Genomic DNA, 27,201 nt, shown 5'->3' on the forward strand with positions numbered 1-27,201 from the left:
TTCTTCTGACATTTTTGTGGATAACTTCCGCCAGCAAACCACATTTTTTATTTATTTTTTTATTTAAACTTTATTTGACACATACTGACGTCCACACTTGGGAGATCAAACTTGTGTTATGTGCCAAAGGCTCCATAGAAAAAAATAATGAATATGTATTCTTATTTCTATAAATGGCTCCATCCATGTTTGTTTTGGTTGTGCGAAGAAGACGCGTGCGATTCGAACAATCGGTGTGCGCTCGCCCAAAAGCTCGTGTCTGTTTGTGTCACCGCCACGCTACCTATTGTGCCGAGGAGTGACAGTCATTGGCGCGGTGGGGTCAGATTTATGCAATATAACCAATTCACCACCAGAGGGCGTTATTCACACATAAATAGTCAAGGAATACAGAGTGAGTATATGGAGAACGTTTCTCAAATTGGTCCTGGAGAGCTACTTGCAACATTTTCGCAAAAACGTATATTTACCCTGTCCTTTCCAGCATGGTTCCAGTAACCAGGGTGCAGCTCAGTACAGCTCAGCTTTGCTCAGTAGTGTGAACTGTGAAGAGGATATGGGTGTGCAGGGTTTCATTCCAAACCTGTAGTAACACACCTGAATCAGTTAATTATGGTCCAGAATGAAGACAAAAAATATTGTCAGGTGTGTTAATGAAGGCTGCTGGAACGATCAATAACTGCACAAGCTGCTCTCCTGGACAGGATCTGAATAATCCTGGTGTTTTCAGCTCAAAACTACTCATGTCTTTGGATCTTTGAAATGATAATATTTTGGCGATTCTCTATTTCCTTTATTGGAATATGTGCATTGAAAAGGGTTGTTATACTGTCTGTAAAGTGACACCAGGAAGGGTTGTCTCCTTGTTATACTGTCTGTAAAGTGACACCAGGAAGGGTTGTCTCCTTGTTATACTGTCTGTAAAGTGACACCAGGAAGGGTTGTCTCCTTGTTATACTGTCTGTAAAGTGACACCAGGAAGGGTTGCCTCCTTGTTATACTGTCTGTAAAGTGACACCAGGAAGGGTTGCCTCCTTGTTATACTGTCTGTAAAGTGACACCAGGAAGGGTTGCCTCCTTGTTATACTGTCTGTAAAGTGACTCCAGGAAGGGTTGCCTCCTTGTTATGCTGTCTCAGTGGTGGAAAAAGTACACAATTGTCATATTTGAGTGAAAGTAAAGATAACTTAGTATAAAATGACTAAAGTAAAAGTGAAAGTCAACCTGTAAAATACTACTTGAGTAAAAGTCTAAAAGTATTTGTTTTAAATATACTTAAGTATCAAAAGTAAAAATATAAATAATTTCACATTCTTTATATTAAGCAAATCAGACGGCACCATTTTCTTGTGTTTTTTTTAATTTACTGATAGCCAGGGGCACACTCCAACACTCAAACATCATTTACTGATAGCCAGGGGCTCACTCCATCACTCATACATCATTTACGAACAAACCATTTGTGTTTAGTGAGTCTGCCTGATCAGAGGCAGTAGGGATGACCAGGAACGTTCTGTTGATAAGTGTGTGAATTGGACCATTTTCCTGTCCTGCTAAAGCATTCAAAATGTAACGAGTACTTTTAGGTGTCAGGGAAAATGTAGGGAGTAAAAAACACAGTATTTTCTTTAAGAATGTAGCGGAGTAAAAGTAAAAGTTGACAAAAATATAAATAGTTAAGTACAGATACCCCAAAAAACTACTTAAAGTTGTACTTCAAAGTATTTTTACTTAAGTACTTTACACCACAGCTGTAAAGTGACAGCAGGAAGGGTTGTCTCCCGGTTATACTGGATCATGCTTGATACACACAGGAAACTGTTGTGCGTGAAAAACCCAGCAGCGTTGCAGTTCTTGACACAAACCGGAGCGCCTGGCCCCTACCACCATATCCTGTTCAAAGGCACCCTCTGAATGGCACACATGCACAATCCATGTCTCAATTGTCTCAAGGCTTAAAAATAAGTGTTTAACCTGTCTCCTCCCGTTCACCTACACTGAGTGAAGTGGATTTAACAAGGTACATCAATAAAGGATCATATCCGTCACCTGGATTCACCTGGTCAGTCTATGTCATGGAAAGAGTAGGTGTTCTTAATGTTTTGTACACTCAGTGTATATTGTGCTCTTCTGAAATGTTATTTAAATTTCACAGAGAGCTTCACAGAGAGCTTCACAGAGTTTTTTTTGTCAAAGAGCTTCACAGAGAGCCACAGCAGATTTTCATGTGATGCATATTTGCTTTTCAAAGTTTATTTGGCCATTTGTAGGTATCGGACAACGTACATAGGGGTATGTTTTGTGAGAGTAAAAAAACATACACAAGACAGTCAATGTAAAAATGTAGTACACATAAAATACTAGACGAGGTGGCCTGTCAAGCAAAAAGCTGTAGTTGTGAACATAGAGACTGCAGTCGGTACTTATTCCAGACCTATGGGGACACTCCCTGTTCTGTCCTGTTGCTTAGTGCCAGACTCCATGGGCTTGTCCCAAATGACACCCATATTCCCTAAATAGTGGACTACTTTTGATCAGAGCCCTATAGGTAATAGGGTGTCATTTGGGACACACACACACCCCCATAAGCAGGTAATGAGTACTGCATTATTCATAAACCTTCCGTGGCCATCCTACTGAAGAATGAGCCAATAAGCAGGCCCTGTGCTGGTGAGATGTGATGAGCCTGGAGCTGATTGGTTGGCTGCTCGGTCTGGTGAGGGCTTCCCATTGTGACATCACTCAGGATGAATTCTGAAACCTTAACCCTGTGGAAATCCAACGGCCCTCAAAGCCATATATACAGACTGCCCCTATTCAGGGTTTAAAAAAATAACGGCTTTCTAATCCTGTTTCAATAGTCACTTTTACTAAAGCAGGTCTGCTCTGCCTGTGTGTCTGACAGTGGCTTACAGTAGCTTCACTGTGTGTGTGTGTGTGTGGTCACCAAGCCTGGTCATTAAGTTCCCATACAGTATTCACATGCAAAAATATTGATTGAGCTATCAGCTATGACCCCCAATGTTGAACTGAGTCTGCAATAAACTGTTCAAGTGGAATTCAACTAGGACACTGAGGGGTTTTTCATAGACTTAGATAATAAAAGGGGATCCCCATGAGATTGGAAAAGTTTGAAGTGCTGACGGTTCACTAAAACACCCTTTGTCCCATTGGTGGACATGGTGATGTCTGTGAAGAGAAACCTTGATACCTTCGAGTCTCAAAGACAATAATCATGGTATAGTTAAACCTAAAATACAGTAGTTATTTAGTTAGTCAAACCTAAAATACAGTAGTTATTTAGTTAGTCGAACCTAAAATACAGTAGTTATTTAGTTTGTTAAACCTAAAATACAGTAATTATTTAGTTAGTCAAACCTAAAATACAGTAGTTATTTAGTTAGTTAAACCTAAAATACAGTAGTTATTTAGTTTGTTAAACCTAAAATACAGTAGTTATTTAGTTAGTCGAACCTAAAATACAGTAGTTATTTAGTTAGTCGAACCTAAAATACAGTAGTTATTTAGTTAGTCGAACCTAAAATACAGTAGTTATTTAGTTAGTCGAACCTAAAATACAGTAGTTATTTAGTTAGTCGAACCTAAAATACAGTAGTCATTTAGTTAGTCGAACCTAAAATACAGTAGTTATTTAGTTAGTTGAACCTAAAATACAGTAGTTATTTAAATCAAATTTTATTAGTCACAAGGTTAGCAGATGTTAATGCGAGTGTAGCGAAATGCTTGTGCTTCTAGTTCCAACAATGCAGTAATGACCAACGAGTAATCTAACCTATAAATTTCACAACAACTACCTTATACACACAAGTGTAAAGGAATGAAGAATATGTACATAATAATATGTGAATGAGTGATGGTACAGAACGGCATAGGCAAGATGCAGTAGATGGTATAGAGTACAGTATATACATATGAGATGAGTAATGTAGGGTATGTAAACATTTTATGAAGTAGCATTGTTGAAAGTGGCTAGTGATACATTTTTCTGTACTGACCTCGCCTTCTGGATGATAGCGGGGTGAACAGGCAGTGGCTCGGGTGGTTGTTGTCCTTGATGGTCTTTATGGCCTTCCTGTGACATTGGGTGGTGTAGGTGTCCTGGAGGGCAGGTAGTTTGCCCCACGGTGATGCGTTGTGCAGACCTCACTACCCTCTGGAAAGCCTTACGTTTGTGGGCGGAGCAGTTGCCGTACCAGGCGGTGATACAGCCGGCATCCACATTTCTTCAGCCTCCTGAGGTTGAAGAGGCGCTGCTGCACCTTCTTCACCACGCTGTCTGTGTGGGTGGACCAATTCAGTTTGTCCGTGATGTGTACGCCGAGGACCTTAAAACTTTCCACCTTCACTACTGTCCCGTCGATGTGGATAGGGGTGTGCTCCCTCTGCTGTTTCCTGAAGTCCACGATCATCTCCTTTGTTTTGTTGACATTGAGTGTGAGGTTATTTTCCTGACACCACACTCTGAGGGCCCTCACCTCCTCCCTGTAGGCCGTCTCGTTGTTGTTGGTAATCAAGCCTACCACTGTAGTGTCGTCTGCAAACTTGGTGATTGAGTTGGAGGCGTGCAGTGAACAGGGAGTACAGGAGAGGGCTGAGAAGACACCCTTGTAGGGCCCCAGTGTTGAGGATCAGCGGGGAGGAGATGTTGTTACCTACCCTCACCACCTGGGGGCGGCCCGTCAGGAAGTCCAGGACCCAGTTGCACAGGGCGGGGTCGAGACCCAGGGTCTTGAGCTTGATGACGAGTTTGGAGGGTACTATGGTGTTAAATGCTGAGCTGTAATCGATGAACAGCATTCATACATAGGTATTCCTCTTGTCCAGATGGGTTAGGGCAGTGTGGTTGCGATTGCGTCGTCGGTGGACCTATTGGGGCGGTAAGAAAATTGGAGTGGGTCTAGGGTAGGGTAGGGTGGAGGTGATATGGTCCTTGACTAGTCTCTCAAAGCACTTCATGATGACGGAAGTGAGTGCTACGGGGCGGTAGTCATTTAGCTCAGTTACCGTAGCTTTCTTGGGTACAGGAACAATGGGGGCCCTCTTGAAGCATGTGGGGACAGTAGACTGGGATAAGGATTGATTGAATATGTCCGTAAACACACCAGCCAGCTGGTCTGCGCATGCTCTGAGGACACGGCTGGGGATGCCGTCTGGGCCTGCAGCCTTGCGAGGGTTAACACGTTTAAATGTTTTACTCACGTCGGCTGCAGTGAAGGAGAGTCCACAGGTTTTGGTAGCGGGCCGTGTCAGTGGCACTGTATTGTCCTCAAAGCGGGCAAAGAAGTTGTTTAGTCTGTCTGGGAGCAAGACATCCTGGTCCGCGATGGGGCTGGTTTTCTTTTTGTAACCCGTGATTGACTGTAGACCTCTTGGGTCTGAGCCGTTGAATTGCGACTCTACTTTGTTTCTATACTGACGCTTAGCTTGTTTTATTGCCTTGCGGAGGGAATAGCTATACTTTTTTGTATTCGGTCATGTTTCCGGTCACCTTGCCCTGATTAAAAGCAGTGGTTCGCTCTTTCAGTTTCGCGCGAATGCTGCCATCAATCCACGGTTTCTGGTTGGGGAATGTTTTAATAGTTGCTGTGGGTACGACATCGCCGATGCACTTGCTAATAAACTCGCTCACCGAATCAGCGTATTCGTCAATGTTGTTTATTAGTTCGTTAAACCTAAAATGCAGTAGTTATTTAGTTAGTTAAACCTAAAATGCAGTAGTTATTTAGTTAGTTGAACCTAAAATGCAGTAGTTATTTAGTTAGTTAAACCTAAAATACAGTAGTTACCACAACAACATTTAAAAATCATAACTTCATAAAGTCAATAAAAACTGTAACTTTGTTTTCTATTGTACATTTTTATTGTAAATTCCCTTTTTTTATTACAAAATATATGCGAAATACATCCGTATTATTGACTACAGAAGTATAATGCTCAGATCAGATCTCCACATTCGCCATTAGAAATGTGGACAAACCAGCAGTCTGTGACTCACACAATCCACCATGAATGGTTTCCCTTTCCCCATTGTTTCTGACCATCCAAAGACAAGGGGTTTGAAACAGCCATTTCTGACCATCCAAATACATGGGGTTTGAAACAGCCGTTTCTGACCATCCAGATACATGGGGTTTGAAACAGAATATAGTGTACATACGTTCGCTTGTTACACAGGAGGCGGCATCCATTTTTCTGAGTGGCAGACATTTGAAGCCAAACCGGTTAGTTGTCTTGCGTGTACAGTCAGTTCCACTTGTTCACACTGTTCTTTTCCACAGTAACAACTCTCTACCCACTCAAGCCAACGTCATAGCTTATTATAGCACCTTCATCTGCATACACACCAGTGTCTCTCGAACCTTTAACAAGTGGTAAATGTCTCTTTACATGTTCTCCCTAGCATTACAAACCGTTTACAACTCAAGTTCTTATAAGAGAAACAGGCTAAAGCTTTGTTTTTAGGGAATTACTTTTTCTAGGTTATGAAGGTTGTATTTGGCAATTAAAACAATTTGCAAGTACATTAATCAAGACGTTTGGGTATACTTTTTCACATTTACAATCTCCAGCTTTCGTTGAATGTCCTTGTTTCTTTGAAGACATTCGCCAATCTATAATTAGAGTTATGTTACAGTACAGAACTCTAGCCTGGGTGCCAGTCCGATTCTGTTCTCTTGCCGACTCCGTATGGAATTGTCATGCTAAACATGTGTGGCTTGGCAATGACAATACAGTAAGACAAGAGCACAAACAGATCTGGGACCAGGCTAACAGAACTCCACACCGTTGTGTCACAGTTCTGCTGTGGCTAAACTCAACTCTTAGTTACCCAGTAAACTGCTTCGGCATTGAACCTTCAACCCAAGCATAATAAACAACAACGCCCGGTGCTAACATGTACATGATGAGTAAGTCTTCATAGTCAACTGCTTTAAAATAAAAAATAAAAAGTTCATTCACGATACAAAAATACTCCAGATAGAGAAAATCTGTCTGATTTCAGACGTTGTGTTTCCACTTTCCAGCACAATGAGGCATGATGATAAGTACACTGATGTTAGAGGAGGAAAACACATTGAATGACCACAGTATGTTTGTTTTTTTTAAAACACAATGAAATAGTGTTAAATATGCAATATGTATCGGTGTTTCTGTCCAGACATGATGCTCCTTGTTCTTGGGTATGTCCAAAATGGCATCCTATTTCCTTTATAGTGTCCTTCTTTTGACTAGAGCCCTATAAATGTGAACAGGGTGCCATTTGGGTCTTAGCCCTGCTATTGTGCTGGGAAGAGAAGTCCTCGGTTCTGTTGGGTTGGTCCCAGGGAAGGGCTCCCTCTCACCTCTCCTCTCTATACCCCAACACCCAGAGAACCATGATGATCCATAACATCTCAAGATGCTTTCTTGGTACAGGCGCCTGAGGTTGTTTCCTGCAGGTTTACCTTGGACCTGTAGAAAATAACGAACACCCACGACATAATAAACGTGACAGAAAGTATTGATAAATTTAAGCTATAGTGCATTCGGAAAGTATTCAGACCCCTTCACTTTCTCCATATTCTGTTACGTTAGTTTGTTTTGTCTTCTTCTAAAATGTATTAAATGAATCTACACACAATACCCCATAATGAGGTTGAGAGGATCTGCAGAGAAGAATAGGAGAAACTCCCCAAATACAGGTGTGCCAAGCTTGTAGCGTCGTACCCAAGAAGACTCAATGCTGTAATCGCTGCCAAAGGTGAGTAAAGGGTCTGAATACTTATGTAAATGTGATTTCAGTTCAGTTTTTTTTATTTTATACATTTGCAAAAGTTTCTATTTATGTTTTTGCATTGTCATTATGGGGTATTGTGTGCAGATTGATGAGGGGAGAAAAAACGATTTAATATGTTTTAGAATAAGGCTGTAACGTAACAAAATGTGGGAAAAGGTCAAGGGGTCAGAATACTTTCCGATTGCCCTGTAGAGGAGATCTGACACACTTTTATCTACTTCCATTTAAACCATCTCCACAGACTTTTCACAAATATTCCACCACTCATCACACTATCCCAAACCCTCACCTGTTGTGGGTCATGTGACTCTTGACGAGGTGCCCGGCGGCGAGGGCAGCCATGAGAGACAGCTCACCGGCCAACACCGTGCCACACACCACCCTGGCCAGCTGTCTGGCGTTCTCCCCAGGGCACTCCTGACTAGCACCTTGCACGCCCAGCATCTACAGGAACACAGTGGGAGTGGAATCACATGAAGACATTGGGGGCAGGCCAACCATCTCACACTCACTGTGTGGAAAGTGATCTTCTGCAGCAGACACAACTATTTACTGATTGGACAGTGATCTTCTGCAGCAGACAACTATTTACTGATTGGACAGTGATCTTCTGCAGCAGACACAACTATTTACTGATTGGACAGTGACCTTCTGCAGCAGACAACTATTTACTGATTGGACAGTGATCTTCTGCAGCAGACAACTATTTACTGATTGGACAGTGATCTTCTGCAGCAGACAACTATTTACTGATTGGACAGTGATCTTCTGCAGCAGACAACTATTTACTGATTGGACAGTAATCTTCTGCAGCAGACAACTATTTACTGATTGGACAGTGATCTTCTGCAGCAGACAACTATTTACTGATTGGACAGTGATCTTCTGCAGCAGACACAACTATTTACTGATTGGACAGTGACCTTCTGCAGCAGACAACTATTTACTGATTGGACAGTGATCTTCTGCAGCAGACAACTATTTACTGATTGGACAGTGATCTTCTGCAGCAGACAACTATTTACTGATTGGACAGTGACCTTCTGCAGCAGACAACTATTTACTGATTGGACAGTGATCTTCTGCAGCAGACACAACTATTTACTGATTGGACAGTGACCTTCTGCAGCAGACAACTATTTACTGATTGGACAGTGATCTTCTGCAGCAGACAACTATTTACTGATTGGACAGTGATCATCTGCAGCAGACAACTATTTACTGATTGGACAGTGATCTTCTGCAGCAGACAACTATTTACTGATTGGACAGTGATCTTCTGCAGCAGACAACTATTTACTGATTGGACAGTGATCTTCTGCAGCAGACAACTATTTACTGATTGGACAGTGATCTTCTGCAGCAGACAACTATTTACTGATTGGACAGTGATCTTCTGCAGCAGACAACTATTTACTGATTGGACAGTGACCTTCTGCAGCAGACAACTATTTACTGATTGGACAGTGATCTTCTGCAGCAGACAACTATTTACTGATTGGACAGTGATCTTCTGCAGCAGACACAACTATTTACTGATTGGACAGTGATCTTCTGCAGCAGACAACTATTTACTGATTGGACAGTGATCTTCTGCAGCAGACAACTATTTACTGATTGGACAGTGACCTTCTGCAGCAGACAACTATTTACTGATTGGACAGTGATCTTCTGCAGCAGACAACTATTTACTGATTGGACAGTGATCTTCTGCAGCAGACAACTATTTACTGATTGGACAGTGATCTTCTGCAGCAGACAACTATTTACTGATTGGACAGTGATCTTCTGCAGCAGACAACTATTTACTGATTGGACAGTGACCTTCTGCAGCAGACAACTATTTACTGATTGGACAGTGATCTTCTGCAGCAGACAACTATTTACTGATTGGACAGTGATCTTCTGCAGCAGACACAACTATTTACTGATTGGACAGTGATCTTCTGCAGCAGACAACTATTTACTGATTGGACAGTGATCTTCTGCAGCAGACAACTATTTACTGATTGGACAGTGACCTTCTGCAGCAGACACCACTATTTACTGATTGGACAGTGATCTTCTGCAGCAGACAACTATTTACTGATTGGACAGTGATCTTCTGCAGCAGACACAACTATTTACTGATTGGACAGTGATCTTCTGCAGCAGACAACTATTTACTGATTGGACAGTGACCTTCTGCAGCAGACACCACTATTTACTGATTGGACAGTGATCTTCTGCAGCAGACACCACTATTTACTGATTGGACAGTGATCTTCTGCAGCAGACACCACTATTTACTGATTGGACAGTGATCTTCTGCAGCAGACAACTATTTACTGATTGGACAGTGATCTTCTGCAGCAGACAACTATTTACTGATTGGACAGTGATCTTCTGCAGCAGACAACTATTTACTGATTGGACAGTGATCTTCTGCAGCAGACACAACTATTTACTGATTGGACAGTGATCTTCTGCAGCAGACACAACTATTTACTGATTGGACAGTGATCTTCTGCAGCAGACAACTATTTACTGATTGGACAGTGATCTTCTGCAGCAGACACCACTATTTACTGTGTGTGTGTGTATTTATGTAGAGCGTTTAATGTTTCACACATTATTCATAGATAACTGTATATTTGCTATGAGGTTATTTTATGGAATGAAAGACTCATGTACACAATACATTAATATTCCAATCTATATAATATTGTAGTCTAGTCTAGATACTGTTGTGTGTGTGTGTTCCTACCTGTAGACAGGCTTGCTGTGGTGCCAGGATGGTTCCTCCTCCGACGGTACCCAGCTCTATGGAGGGCATGGTACAGCTGATGTAGAGGTCTTCTCCTGTAGGCCCTGACGTCTCCATCAGAGTGATGCAGTTACTGCTGCCCACCGTCTGGGCTGGGTCCTAAAGGAGACAGGTGGCTCGGTTAGTGCCCCGACTAAAAGTTTGTTACATTATGGACTTGTTTCCTGGACCCAGATTACACATATTCCTGGATTTAAAAGCATTTATAGGGTAGGTTTCCTGGACCCAGATTTAGCCTCGTCCTAACACATTAAACATAGCTTCTTAGTTCAGGACTAAAAAACTATGTTAATATCTCCATGAACACTATGTGACAAAATACATGTACAATTCTTCCTACTTGAAACATTTATCATCCGATGAAGCTAAACTATCCCCGTTTGAAAAGACAGGTCCTGCTCTTCTCTTACCTGTCCACAGGCAATGTAGATGGCCGCCACTAGGTTGGCTGCGTGGGCATTGTAGCCACCGATGCTTCCAGCCATGGCGGATCCTACTAGGTTCTTGTTAATGTTGACATCTACCAGGGCTTCAGTGCTGGTCTTCAACACCTGGTAGATAGACAGGGAAAATACACTCAAGACATAGAAACACAAAGCATAGATCGTCTCGGACATAGAAATATGGTGCATAGATCGGCTCAGACATAGACACATGGTGCATAGATCGGCTCAGACATAGACACATGGTGCATAGATCGGCTCGGACATAGACACATGGTGCATAGATCGGCTCGGACATAGACACATGGTGCATAGATCGGCTCGGACATAGACACATGGTGCATAGATCGGCTCGGACATAGAAATATGGTGCATGGACATGGGTCAAATACATAATGTTAAATATTTGAGCTTTGTTTGATGCAGTTTGACTGGTTCAACAGAACCAATGGAATTGCCCATAGAGTGCAAACCCTTAGCTAAATTAAGCACACCTCAAATACTTTCAATACGACATATGTACTTGACCTAGGTCTGGAATGACGATCAATACGACATATGTACTTGACCTAGGTCTGGAATGACGATCAATACGACATATGTACTTGACCTAGGTCTGGAATGACGATCAATATGACATATGTACTTGACCTAGGTCTGGAATGACGATCAATATGACATATGTACTTGACCTAGGTCTGGAATGACGATCAATACGACATATGTACTTGACCTAGGTCTGGAATGACGATCAATACGACATATGTACTTGACCTAGGTCTGGAATGACGATCAATACGACATATGTACTTGACCTAGGTCTGGAATGACGATCAATACGACATATGTACTTGACCTAGGTCTGGAATGACGATCAATACGACATATGTACTTGACCTAGGTCTGGAATGATGATCAATATGACATATGTACTTGACCTAGGTCTGGAATGACGATCAATACGACATATGTACTTGACCTAGGTCTGGAATGATGATCAATATGACATATGTACTTGACCTAGGTCTGGAATGACGATCAATACGACATATGTACTTGACCTAGGTCTGGAATGATGATCAATACGACATATGTACTTGACCTAGGTCTGGAATGACGATCAATACGACATATGTACTTGACCTAGGTCTGGAATGACGATCAATACGACATATGTACTTGACCTAGGTCTGGAATGACGATCAATACGACATATGTACTTGACCTAGGTCTGGAATGACGATCAATACGACATATGTACTTGACCTAGGTCTGGAATGACGATCAATACGACATATGTACTTGACCTAGGTCTGGAATGACGATCAATACGACATATGTACTTGACCTAGGTCTGGAATGACGATCAATACGACATATGTACTTGCCCTAGGTCTGGAATGACGATCAATACGACATATGTACTTGACCTAGGTCTGGAATGACGATCAATACGACATATGTACTTGACCTAGGTCTGGAATGACGATCAATACGACATATGTACTTGACCTAGGTCTGGAATGACGATCAATACGACATATGTACTTGACCTAGGTCTGGAATGACAATCAATACGACATATGTACTTGACCTAGGTCTGGAATGACAATCAATACGACATATGTACTTGACCTAGGTCTGGAATGACGATCAATACGACATATGTACTTGACCTAGGTCTGGAATGACGATCAATACGACATATGTACTTGACCTAGGTCTGGAATGACGATCAATACGACATATGTACTTGACCTAGGTCTGGAATGATGATCAATATGACATATGTACTTGACCTAGGTCTGGAATGACAATCAATACGACATATGTACTTGACCTAGGTCTGGAATGACGATCAATATGACATATGTACTTGACCTAGGTCTGGAATGACGATCAATATGACATATGTACTTGACCTAGGTCTGGAATGACGATCAATACGACATATGTACTTGACCTAGGTCTGGAATGACGATCAATATGACATATGTACTTGACCTAGGTCTGGAATGACGATCAATATGACATTTTGAATGAAAAAAAACCCCAAAACAAACAGAAGATACTAAGCTTCAACTGTATAAAGTGGTGTACCTCTCTGACCACTTTAGCTGGGATGGTGGCCTCGCACACAGCAGACTTTCCCCGACCCTCGATCCAGTTGATGGCTGCAGGCTTCTTGTCGGTGCAGTAGTTCCCACTGACTGCCAGAACCACCAGCTCAGGGTACTGCTCCTGTAACCTGGCCAGAGCCTGCTCTGTTCCCTGACGAGATAGACACACAATGCTGGTTACACCCAGAGCAACACACGCACAGGACACACACACACACACAACATATACAGAGCAACACACACACACAGGACATATATAGAGCAACACACACACACACACACACAACATATACAGAGCAACACACACACACAGGACATATACAGAGCAACACACACACACACACACACACACACACACACACACACACACACAAACAGAGACACACACACACAGGACATATACAGAACAACACACACCGGGAGACAATAACCAGCTAATTAACATGACACATGATAGTCACACACATCACATGATAGTCACACACATTACATGATAGTCACACACATTACATGTCTAACACACACATTCGCTCGCAGTACGCACGCACACACACCTTAGAGATCATGTTCATTCCCATGGCGTCTCCTGTTCTGGACTGGAAACGGATGTAAAGGTTTCTACCAGCGAGACCAATCATGAGCTTCTGCAGACGAGCAAACCTGGAAACACAACCAAAAGACGAGGCCATCAGTCTTCTCTCTTCACAACTGTTTTCAAATGTTGACCATAGAAATAGAACATATAGAGTGGACCGATCTATAAAATAATTATGTTCCTGTCATATATATATTTCTATATAACAGACTTCACCCACATTCTACCATATCACCTCCACCCTACCTGACACCCTAGACCCACCCCAATTTGCTTACCGCCCAAATAGGTCTACAGACGATGCAATCTCAACCACACTGCACACTGCCCTAACCCATCTGGACAAGAGGAATACCTATGTGAGAATGCTGTTCATCGACTACAGCTCGGCATTCAACACCATAGTACCCTCCAAGCTCGTCATCAAGCTCGAGACCCTGGGTCTCGACCCCGCCCTGTGCAACTGGGTACTGGACTTCCTGACGGGCCGCCCCCAGGTGGTGAGGGTAGGCAACAACATCTCCTCCCCGCTGATCCTCAACACTGGGGCCCCACAAGGTTGCGTTCTGAGCCCTCTCCTGTACTCCCTGTTCACCCACGACTGCGTGGCCACGCACGCCTCCAACTCAATCATCAAGTTTGCGGACGACACAACAGTGGTAGGCTTGATTACCAACAACGATGAGACGGCCTACAGGGAGGAGGTGAGGGCCCTCGGAGTGTGGTGTCAGGAAAACAACCTCACACTCAACGTCAACAAAACTAAGGAGATGATTGTGGACTTCAGGAAACAGCAGAGGGAACACCCCCCTATCCACATCGATGGAACAGTAGTGGAGAGGGTAGCAAGTTTTAAGTTCCTCGGCATACACATCACAGACAAACTGAATTGGTCCACTCACACAGACAGCATCGTGAAGAAGGCGCAGCAGCGCCTCTTCAACCTCAGGAGGCTGAAGAAATTCGGCTTGTCACCAAAAGCACTCACAAACTTCTACAGATGCACAATCGAGAGCATCCTGGCGGGCTGTATCACCGCCTGGTATGGCAACTGCACCGCCCTCAACCGTAAGGCTCTCCAGAGGGTAGTGAGGTCTGCACAACGCATCACCGGGGGCAAACTACCTGCCCTCCAGGACACCTACACCACCCGATGTCACAGGAAGGCCATAAAGATCATCAAGGACATCAACCACCCGAGCCACTGCCTGTTCACCCCGCTATCATCCAGAAGGCGAGGTCAGTACAGGTGCATCAAAGCTGGGACCGAGAGACTGAAAAACAGCTTCTATCTCAAGGCCATCAGACTGTTAAACAGCCACCACTAACACTGAGTGGCTGCTGCCAACACACTGACACTGACTCAACTCCAGCCACTTTAATAATGGGAATTGATGGGGCATGATGTAAATATATCACTAGCCACTTTAAACAATGCTACCTTATATAAATGTTACTTACCCTACATTATTCATCTCATATGCATACGTATATACTGTACTCTATATCATCGACGGTATCCTTATGTAATACATGTATCACTAGCCACTTTATACTATACTATGCCACTTTGTTTACATACTCATCTCATTTGTACATACTGTACCCGATACCATCTACTGTATCTTGCCTATGCTGCTCTGTACCATCACTCATTCATATATCCTTATGTACATATTCTTTTTCCCCTTACACTGTGTACAAGACAGTAGTTTTGGAATTGTTAGTTAGATTACTTGTTATTACTGCATTGTCGGAACTAGAAGCACAAGCATTTCGCTACACTCGCATTAACATCTGCTAACCATGTGTATGTGACAAATAAAATTTGATTTGATTTGATTTCTATAGAACAGACTACACCCACATTCTATAGAACAGACTACACCCACATTCTATGTAACAGACTCCACCCACATTCTATATAACAGACTCCACCCACATTCTATATAACAGACTCCATCTGCATTCTATATAATAGACTCCACCTACATTCTATAGAACAGACTCCACCCACATTCTATATAACAGACTCCATCTACATTCTATAGAACAGACTCCACCCACATTCTATATAACAGACTCCACCCACATTCTATATAATAGACTCCACCTACATTCTATATAACAGACTCCATCTGCATTCTATATAATAGACTCCATCTACATTCTATATAACAGACTCCATCTACATTCTATAGAACAGACTCCACCCACATTCTATATAACAGACTCCACCTACATTCTATAGAACAGACTCCACCTACATTCTATTTCTATAACTGAGACTATAACTGAGGCACTCCTACTCAATATCCCCTAAATCTAAAGTATATTTTATTCCAGACAGTTTGACCTCTGACCTGCTGGTGTGGTCGAAGGCGTCCTTGATGGCCTGGAATCCGTCGGTGCTCTCCAGCCAGCCCTTGACCTCTGCAGCCAGGCAGGCCGACGGGCACCTAATCACAGGACCCCGGGTCATCCCGTCCGCCAGGATACGACTGCTGGCACCGCCACCCAACTGGGGGAGAGGAGAGGGGGCAAAGGTTAAGGAAAGGTCAGGGTGGTCATAGAATGGATACAGCTACTTCACTGAATTGTTCCTAGTAGTACTGTTTAATATATACTTCCATATGTAGTTACTGGTATACAGTACAGTGATTCTACCATTGTCTAATGCAGTATGCTGTATTACAGTATATAACACTGTAACTTACGGAGATAGCACGACAGCCCCGGTTGGTGCTAGCCACCAGGCAGCCTTCTGTGGTCGCCATGGGGACCTGGAACTGCTTCCCATCGAGGTGAAGAGGCCCGGCCACGCCTACCGGTATGGGCATGTATCCAATCACATTCTCACAGCAGGTCCCCATCACCTGGCAACCAAAACATCAACAAAGATTGTTTTTCAGTTTCCATCAACCACAGAGGTGGTTATGCAAATAAAAACAAAGAACTGAATTACTGTTTTGTGCATCAAGCATTGATGTTTTAATGCCCTTTGGGAGGACATTCTGTATCAATCACACAACAACTTCAACCAAAAGCCTAGAAATCCTCACCTTAGAGTAGTCGTAGTCTAGGTAGGGCAGAGAGGAGAGGGCGGAGGAGTTGGGGAGCTTGGAGGAGATCATGTGTCTACGGATGGATACCCCTCTCTCTGGTCTCTCCATCATGGCCTCCAGCTTGTAGGAAGGGATGTGTTTAGAGTTGACCAGAACCACCACCTCATCATCGCTCAGGAATCGGGCTCCCATCTGTGGAGGATGCACAGAGACTTTGTCAACTCAAAACACACATTCTGTGTACAGCAGTGTGCAATGAAACCCAATGAAATGCATGTGTAAAGCACTTTTCAAACAGTCTCGAGTATTACACAATGCAATGGATCTTGGTGATAAGAAATGTATGTAATAACATTGAAATATCACAATTATTCATAAACCCAGGCTAAGTGTCGAGGTAGTCTTTCTGCAAACATTTAAAGTTACAGTACATGTAACCTCTCGTGGACAGATTCACATGAAAAGTGACAACTTTTTTAAACTTCTGGGTAACAAACATTACAGCACATGTAGCTAAAGTCACCTGATCTACCTGTGACCTATCGTCTGACGGTCACCTGATCTACCTGTGACCTATCATCTGATGGTCACCTGATCTACCTGTGACCTATCGTCTGACGGCACCTGATCTACCTGTGACCTATCATCTGACGGTCACCTGATCTACCTGTGACCCATCGTCTGACGGTCACCTGATCTACCTGTGACCTATCATCTGATGGTCACCTGATCTACCTGTGACCCATCGTCTGACGGTCACCTGATCTACCTCTGATAGATGTGGTAAAGAGGTCCAAAACAATGGAAATGCCATGGAAACAAGTGGGCTAAAGATACTGTGTGGGAAACATCCCAAATCTCCTCATTGCCCCCCACAACTTTAAAATAGGAGGACGGGCTCATTGTAATGGCTGTAAAGGAACTTGGCCTCTATGTTCTCTCCCCACGAGCCTCCACTGGGTCACAGGTAGATCAGGTGACGATCAGACGATGGATTCACTGAATGTCCGTCCTCTATTACTGTCCTGCTCTAATAGGTTCAGCCTAAGTGAATGAGTAAAGTGAGTTAAGCTCATTAGGGATATAGTTAAACCCATAGACCGTAGCAAGGGGTTATTACTGCACCGACATACAATACTCCTACAGGTCCACACCATGGAAACAGTCGTTGGATTGACATTGTGAAACAGGGGATCAGTTCTGCATTTCATTACATTACATTTTAGTCCATCTTATCCAGAGTGACTTATCGTATGTAATACAGTCCATTCTGCACTGTAATTGACCATAGCCCTGGTTGTAAACGGTGTGTGAGTGTGCATGTGGAGCTATGTAAGTGTGCATCCCTCCATACCTCAGGGTTTTTCAGGATGGTCAGGCACTCCTCCAATGGTCTGGGGTCTGAGGGTAGGCTGGGCTGAGAGGGTTCTGCTCTGGGGCACTCAGCCTGGCTCTCCCTCTCCTCTTCCATAGAGCCCAGACGGAAGGTGGGCTGGGGTTCGGTGGTCGGGGCAGGCAGCGGCCGGATCACCTCGGCTAGGGTGGGGAGGAGGAGAGAGAGGGGAGGAGGAGGGAGAAGGGAGGAGAGAGAGGGGAGGAGGGGGAAAGAGGGACGGAAAGGAACGATAATTAAGTTAACCAACGAGTTCAGAGCAAAGCCCCAGAGGCTGAGAGAGTTGCACCTTGTTGAGATCTATTCTAGAGCTAGACAGCACCGTAAGGAATGTATTGACGCAGTGGAACTCGACCAGAACAATGGAAATGTCATGGAAACGGCTGGGGGAAAGATCCTGAATCTCCTCATTGCACTCCAGCAGAATAAGCCTACTTTTAGGCTACTGTTTCTATGTGTATTTCACACAATGTTGAGGTTGAAACCGGAGTATAATGTTTGTATAGATGTCAACCCCAATACATGTTCATGTTATCGTCCCCAATCAACTGCATTAGTTAAAAAGGACTGACTACCTCCATCTATTTCTGTATGTTAGCAACGCTACCAGCTAATACGACTGCATTTCTCACAGTCCTTTCCAGACCACCATAACACCACTGTACAACACGTCTTGTTCCTCCCTGCCGTACCTCTCTCCTCCTTGGTGGCCTCAGCCAGGGCGGGGGGTGTGGGGGTGGCGGTCCTGAGGGGGGACCTGGGGGGGTGGGGGGGGGCAACCTCCTTCCTGCAGCACTGGTCTGCGCTCCAGCGGGGGGCACGGTCGGGCCCTTGGGACAGGGGGCTCTTCAGAGACAGGGTGGACTCCAGCTCGACTTGTTCAAAGAAGATGTACTTGACGGCCAGCAGCAGGGCCAGACCCAGACAGATCACCTGCTCTATGTCCATGCTGACCAACCTGGGGACACAACGGACGGAGAACGACAATAAAACAACAGATGAAATAACAGAAGAGAATATGGATTGTACTTTAATAAAATGTCACATATGTTTATATTTCACTGGTGAGACTGGATTGGTCGAGTCACAGTCCAGGGGTGGAATCAATTCCATTTCAACTTCGTCAGTTCCAGAAGCAAATTAGAATTCCAGGTAGAACTCACCTTGACATGTAGAACTGCCAGAGGGGTCTCTCGGGGTCGATCCTCTTGGGTAAATGGTTGTCCAGGGACATGGAGCTCACCTGGGAGACGTCCAGGTTGGAGTTGAGGGAGAGAGGGTCGGCGATCCAACGGCTGTGGGCGTGCACCATTACCAGGCCCAGAGACTGGAGAGCAAACAGCAACGTTAAAACACACACACACACACACACACACCACAACACACACACACACACACCACAACACACACACACCACAACACACACACACCATATACACACACACACCACAACACACGCACACACACCGGTGTAGTCTTACCATGATCATCTTGACTCTCTGGGTGACAGGGTTGGGCTTGTGATCCTCCTCTTCCTCCATCACGCGGGAGAAGTGGCTCAGCTGCCAGATGGGGTGACCCTCCTGACTCTCCCTGGACAGCTGAAGAGAGAACACACACAGGTCAGAATATACACACACACACACACACACACACACACACACACACACACAACCTGTCATAGGCACTGAGACTGTCTCAGTGTTGCTTAAAGGCATTTAGTGTTTGTCTCATTTAAAGGCATTTAGTGTCTGTCTCATCATGTTGCTTAAAGGCATTTAGTCTAGATTTCTCCTCATGCTATGGCTCTCCTCTCCTTACACATCTACATCTCTCGTTTTACACCTATTTCATTTGACGCGTGTGTGTGGATGTGTGTGTGTGTGTGTGTGTTAGTGGATGTGTGTGGGTGAGTGTGTGTGGACGTGTGTGAATGTGTGTGTTTGTGGATGTGTGGATGTGTGTGTTTGTGGATGTGTGTGGGTGTGTGTGTGTGTGTGTTTGTGGATGTGTGTGGGTGTGGATGTGTGTGAATGTGTGTGTTTGTGGATGTGTGTGTGTGTGTTTGTGGATGTGTGTGGGTGTGTGTGTGTGGATGTGTGTGAATGTGTTTGTGGATGTGTGTGTGTGTGTGTGTTTGTGGATGTGTGTGGGTGTGTGTTTGTGGATGTGTGTGTGTGTGTGTGTGTTTGTGGATGCGTGTGTGTCTGGGTTTAGATATGTGTGTGTGTGTGTGTCTGTGGATGTGTGTGTGTGTCTGTGGATGTGTGTGTGTGTGTGTGTGTGTGTGTGTGTTAACCCTTACCTCTAAGACCAGGGAGACGCAGGCAGGGAAGAACGTCATGAAGACAAAGTAGTTGGCCAGGACAGACATGCAGCCAAAACAACACATGATCTCCAACTGTCGTACACCTGGAAGATCAATCAGTCCATCAACCAATCAAACCTGGAATACTGCATCCAAAATAATATCATATTCCCTGTACAGCCAACTCTGGTCTAAATTACTTATAATTATATATGTGGACTCTGGTGCTCCATGCTCCCTTCCATACCTGACATGGTGCCCACCCCGATCACCAGGCATTCCACCAGAGCATCCAGAGTGAAGGTGGGCCCCAGGACGGCCATGCCGCGGGCGATGTTGTCGCGCACCTCGTCCTGTTACACAGGTGATCAATCAATTAATACATTTATCAAAACGTATTTAAGGAAACCTTTTTAAAGCCTTTTCAACACGGGCCACTACTACAGAGTGTCCGCTATCACAGAAACACAACGTGTTGCAAAAGCCTATAACAGCTGTATAATAACAGAATAACGTGCTGTGAAGCATATAACAGCTGTATAATAACAGAATAACGTGCTGTGTATTACTACTGATGTGTTCCCACGGGAGTATGACGCGACACGTACCTGTGAGTTAGAGCTGAGTGCGTACTTGGCGAGAGCGCATGCCTTGGAGAGGTCGATCAGAAGCAGGAAGAAAGGTAAGGCCTCGCTGGAGAACAACATGGACGACAGTGTGTGTGAGACTCAAACGTTTTCTGAAGAGCTACAGTGGTACTGAACGGGAGAACAACATGGACGACAGTGTGTGTGAGACTCAAACGTTTTCTGAAGAGCTACAGTGGTACTGAACTGGAGAACAACATGGACGACAGTATGTGTGAGACTCAAACGTTTTCTGAAGAGCTACAGTGGTACTGAACTGGAGAACAACATGGACGACAGTATGTGTGAGACTCAAACGTTTTCTGAAGAGCTACAGTGGTACTGAACTGGAGAACAACATGGACGACAGTGTGTGTGAGACTCAAACGTTTTCTGAAGAGCTACAGTGGTACTGAACTGGAGAACAACATGGACGACAGTGTGTGTGAGACTCAAACGTTTTCTGAAGAGCTACAGTGGTACTGAACTGGAGAACAACATGGACGACAGTATGTGTGAGACTCAAACGTTTTCTGAAGAGCTACAGTGGTACTGAACTGGAGAACAACATGGACGACAGTGTGTGTGAGACTCAAACGTTTTCTGAAGAGCTACAGTGGTACTGAACTGGAGAACAACATGGACGACAGTGTGTGTGAGACTCAAACGTTTTCTGAAGAGCTACAGTGGTACTGAACTGGAGAACAACATGGACGACAGCGTGTGTGAGACTCAAACGTTTTCTGAAGAGCTACAGTGGTACTGAACTGGAGAACAACATGGACGACAGTGTGTGTGAGACTCAAACGTTTTCTGAAGAGCTACAGTGGTACTGAACTGGAGCACAACAGTAGACGTCAACAGGAAACCCTCTCTCTGTCTCTCCTCTATAGTAATTAGACCTCTTGGTGATATTACAGTAGGCCAACTAATCCAAATACTTAAGAGGAAAATTGAGGCTCAGAGTGTATTAACATATCTTATAACATAAACCATTTATCAGATGTGTTTTTATCCAACGCGACTCACACTGCTGTGTTCATACATTCACAGAAAACCAGTATGTAGCCTACTGCAACCGTGTCGAAACCCGGAGCAATGTGTGCATGCTTGGGAACAGTCAACATAGGACATCAATATTGACAGAAACATTGTGTTTTTGTACTGTTCTCTTGGGTTTACATACTTGAGGCCAGTGAGTTCTTTATCCAGGAAGTGAATCACGACAGTACTGAATACGAAGCTGGAGAATATGGTGAATAGTCCAGCGATGCCTAAAAACAAAGATGATATATGGTAAGAAGTGCAACTGGTTAGATTTAAATTGACAGTATATATTTAAGTAATAAGGCCTGAGGGGGTGTGTCACACTCTGCAACGCGGAGTGCCTGGACACAGGCCTTAGCCGTGATATATTGGCCACATACCACAAACCCCCGAGTTGCCTAATTGCTATTATAAACAGGTTACCATTGTAATTAGAACAGTAAACAAGTCGTTTTGTGTCATACCTGTGGTATATTGTCTCATATAACACGGCTTTCAGCCAGTCAGCATCTAGGGCTTGAACGACCGGTTTATAATGCTGTATATTTAACTGAATATTGCTTGCCCTGAATGACGACGCTTGCCTAGAATATATTTTGATATTGTAATATATTTCACTTTAGATTAACACGCTACATTTACATTACTTTAAAGTGTAAGTGTAAAGTTCACAGGACATAGTATTTACAGTCTCTTTACAGAATATTTACAGTCTCTTTACAGAATATTTACAGTCTCTTTACAGAATATTTACAGTATCTTTACAGAATATTTACAGTACAAACAAATGCTCACCAAGAATATATTTTATGTCACTTACAAGATTCATTTGACTGTGTATTTTACAGTATATTTACAGGATTTTTTTTACAGTAAATGCTCACCAAGAATATATTTGGAACCTAGTTGCCGTAGATTCTGGAACTGGAAGTAGATGTACACGATGGCTATGCACCGTGTGATGGTCAGAATGATGATGTCACTGCTTAGAACCAGCTGGAAGCGAGGCAGAGACAACATAATCAATGAAGTAAGTTCATCATAAAAGTCCCTAAAGGAAACGATGATGATTAACTGAAGGAACTAAAAGTACAATGAACAGAAAGTTGGCCTAACTACTATGTGTTGTAAAATAGACAAGTTGATGGACGTGTAAAACGTGTGACCCATGAAAAATGCACTTTAAATAAAAGGTATTTGACTCAAGTTAAAATGGTTTTCTCATGTACCGTGAACAAGCTACCTTTTGTTAGGTGTCCTACTTGTACTCAATGACGAGTAGTGTGTACGTACCCTCCAAACCATATATGGTAACCCGGTGAAAGTGTACACTACAGTATAGGTCCCTAGGCTAGGTTGCTAGGAGCCCTTGTAGCCGCGATAGTTCTTACAAGCTCTAGTCTAAGACTGTCCCGATACGGTGCCGAGACGACAAAGGCCTTCACTCCTCCTCCCAACCCTTTACCCCTCTATGCCTCAACCCTTTTAAATCCATCCTTCCTAACCCTGTACCGCACTTCTTACATAAGTCTATGGCTCTATGGGGCGGCAGGTAGCCTATCGGTTAAAAGCGATTCAGACAGTAACTGAAAGGTTGCTGGTTAGAATGCTCGAGCTGGCAAGGTGGAAAAATCTGCCGCTCTGCCCTTGAGCAAGGCAGTTAACCCCAAACAACAACTGCCAATGATGTTGATTAATGCAGCCCCCCCCCCTCTCTGATTCAGAGGGGTTGGGTTAAATGTGGAAGACACACCTCTCTGATTCAGAGGGGTTGGGTTAAATGTGGAAGACACACCTCTCTGATTCAGAGGGGTTGGGTTAAATGTGGAAGACACACCTCTCTGATTCAGAGGGGTTGGGTTAAATGTGGAAGACACACCTCTCTGATTCAGAGGGGTTGGGTTAAATGTGGAAGACACACCTCTCTGATTCAGAGGGGTTGGGTTAAATGTGGAAGACACACCTCTCTGATTCAGAGGGGTTGGGTTAAATGTGGAAGACACACCTCTCTGATTCAGAGGGGTTGGGTTAAATGTGGAAGACACACCTCTCTGATTCAGAGGGGTTGGGTTAAATGTGGAAGACACACCTCTCTGATTCAGAGGGGTTGGGTTAAATGTGGAAGACACATTTTGGTTGAATACATTTGGTTTTTGAAATTGACTAGGTATCCCCTCCAGCACAGTACTGTCCATCCATCCGGGTTCCGTACCTCCTCCATTTTGGGGCAGTCGTAGTTCCAGCCGCAGATCTGGGCGTTGCCAGTGAACATGTTCATGGACATCATGCAGATGGTGAGGGTGACAGTGCCTACGATCACCTCCCAGGGGTGGGAGGCCACCAGCATGCCGTGCATACGGAACAGACCAGTCAGCATGGTGGGGCTGGGGTTGGGGAACGGTGAATGTGCTTTAGAAAAAGACAAAAAGAAAGACTGAAGCTCCAACTCTGACAGAGGCAACAGAGAGTGGCATCCTAGAAGAGAAGAGCAGTATTTTGTTTTGTGGCAACCTATGTATGAGATCAAATACTATCAGTACTAAAGCTTAGTGTCGAAATGTGTAAAGTTCCTGAGAGGATAGAAACACCAACAGCAATGTTGACAAATGACCAGAAAAACAGCTAGTATTTTTTGAATTTTGGAGCGCAGTGTCCCTTCAACTTTATAGGGTAGTCATCTATTAGTTGGCCTGATGTGCTCTTTCATCTTTGTACTGGGGTGACGATGACAAAGCCAACAGAGGAGGAAGACTTCCTGGAAGGTAGAGAGTAGAGTAACCCATATAGAAACACTGACTCAAACCAGGGTGGAGACCAGACCGAGCCCATTTGTCAAAATCACAAAACTGTGGTACTTTCCAAGTTCCCAATCCGTCTACTCATGAACAAGACATTTAGTAAGTCAAATACAGTAGCCTATATTAGCTAATTATTATTAGCCTTTATTGGTCCTAGAATAATAGACTGTATCTGATGTAGTATCTCAATCACACACACTGACTGGATAGATTGGACATTTGTTCACGAAAAAAAACATCAGCTGAGTTTCAGTCACTCTATTTACTATACCAAATATTCTCATATATACCGAAACCTTTCTTTACAATTTGTGTAGTGTACTATACACTGCCTATATACCTATAGGGTACTGACTGTATGGTGTCATGATGCATAGGATAGGATAGGACAGGGATTAAGTTATCTACACTTTCTGATGATGCAAGAGGAATTTAGGAAATACTTTTCCATCTTTAAATTCAGTTTAAAAAAATAGGCAATTCTCCGGAAGCTATGACTGAACAATATGTTGAAGTTCAAAGCAGAAAAATGACAAATTAAACCTTTACGCATATAAAACAGTATCACAACCTTGATCAACACGTTTATAAAACACAGCATTAACCAAAATAAACAGATTATTATAATGTATAATAAGGTTTACAGCAAGTTTCACCAGAGTGACTTATGACGTTGACTGAACGAGTCAGCGGCAGGCACACCTTAGACACCGGCTGGCAGCATCAACCAATAAGAAAGGGACGCTAATGGCCTCATCATAGGCATCATCATGGATGCAACTCAAACATCATCCGACCATGACAGCGCGATAACAGTCGCTGTCTATCATCACTGACTAAAAATGCAAGAAACACCAGCCACAGCAAATACAGTAGGCTATACGGAAACGGCTCTGTCTACTGTAGTTATACTATAGTATAGTCTGGGCTATACGGAGACGGCTCTGTCTACTGTAGTTATACTATAGTATAGTCTGGGCTATACGGAGACGGCTCTGTCTACTGTAGTTATACTATAGTATAGTCTGGGCTACAAGGAGACGACTCTATCTATCCTACAAAAAACTGTATCAGATTCGGTACTAGATCGAGCGTTCTAAAGAGATGTGCGCGCGCTGCTACAAATGCAAGATAACGCAGAGAACAACCTCAACCATCTGAATGTTGTAGTCGGTGCATGCATTTTCTGACCAACAAACCATGTATTGCAAAACATATTGTAGGATTAGTAATAGCGGCGTCTGATACCGGTAATACCGGTGGTAGGTTTTTAACATATTAGTTACATAATGTCTCTACTGCTAATAGAGAGGAAGATGGCAGCCATATCTATGTCACTGACTGCCTGTGTGTGCAATCCCAGAATTTGCAAAACAACCCTTAGAAATAGGTGCGAAAAAAATTATCCTGTGAAAATATTGGGCACAAGTCCACACAGGTGTAAATATCAAGCAGGTTCAATAGGATCGGAGACTGCTTACCTGTGTCAAAAAGTCTCAAAGACAGCTAAATGGATGCAGTTAAAAGCCAGTCAACCCTCGCTTAAAACCGATCGTCCTTGCTTTAAATCCCAGTTTCTGTCTGAAGATTAATTTGAGCCCGAGTACAGATTAGCCTATACAGTGTGCATATTTTTATTGATACAATAAATAATGTACATGCACACAAGCTCCCAAATGGTCGTGCTCGCTTGAGAGACAGCTTTCGGGCTGAGACAACAGGGAGCAGGCTTCCTACTGTATGAGCGTGGAGAGATGGCATGGGAATGCGTCATCCGATACATTAGCCAATCGAATCGGAGATTTGCTCCGCGAGCACTTTGGGCTACCTCGTTTCCAAGGCGACGGTCCGTAGGGGCGTGTTCAGAGGGGGGACGCGTGATCTCACCACTGGCGCTCGGGCCAATTTCTGCGAGGAATAGGAAACAGGCAGTGGCTACAGGCGGTGCGATTCAGCATCATTGGACGTTCCATTTGAATTGGTGTGGCATTTTGATTTCAAACGTGATGCAAAGAAAGAGCACACGTTTTTCGTTTAAAGTTAATCATTAAAATTAGTCGTTTTAATTACTTTGAAGAATTTTTTTATTTGAAAATGTCAAGGTCAAAACTGTGTAAAAAGCCTTGACCTGCTGTAGCCTAGTGCTTAGTCCTTGTTTATTCCGATCTAAAATATATATATATATAATATATATATATATGT

The 27,201-nt window shown here is 43.6% G+C and overlaps 1 protein-coding gene across 1 annotated transcript; it reads right to left on the reverse strand.

Annotated features, from left to right (window-relative positions):
- Window positions 1-5,858: 5,858 nt before the first annotated feature.
- hmgcra (3-hydroxy-3-methylglutaryl-CoA reductase a) lies at window positions 5,859-26,788 on the reverse strand. Its single transcript, XM_036936405.2, has 20 exons — window positions 26,481-26,788; window positions 24,414-24,610; window positions 23,086-23,197; window positions 22,341-22,428; window positions 21,137-21,221; window positions 20,776-20,881; window positions 20,526-20,632; window positions 19,702-19,821; window positions 19,384-19,547; window positions 18,913-19,178; window positions 18,182-18,363; window positions 16,825-17,019; window positions 16,480-16,638; window positions 16,126-16,283; window positions 13,722-13,827; window positions 13,148-13,318; window positions 11,015-11,155; window positions 10,545-10,703; window positions 8,088-8,242; window positions 5,859-7,473 (listed from the first exon to the last, which is right to left on the reverse strand). Exons 2-20 carry the CDS (start codon window positions 24,576-24,578, stop codon window positions 7,416-7,418), a joined length of 2,697 nt encoding a protein of 898 aa, XP_036792300.1. The 5' UTR covers window positions 24,579-24,610; window positions 26,481-26,788; the 3' UTR covers window positions 5,859-7,415.
- Between the last annotated feature and the right edge of the window lie 413 nt (window positions 26,789-27,201).

This window comes from Oncorhynchus mykiss, chromosome 11, assembly GCF_057628025.1.
Source record: "Oncorhynchus mykiss isolate SJ-2025 chromosome 11, ASM5762802v1, whole genome shotgun sequence".
In the NCBI taxonomy this organism is placed as follows: Eukaryota; Metazoa; Chordata; class Actinopteri; order Salmoniformes; family Salmonidae; genus Oncorhynchus; species Oncorhynchus mykiss.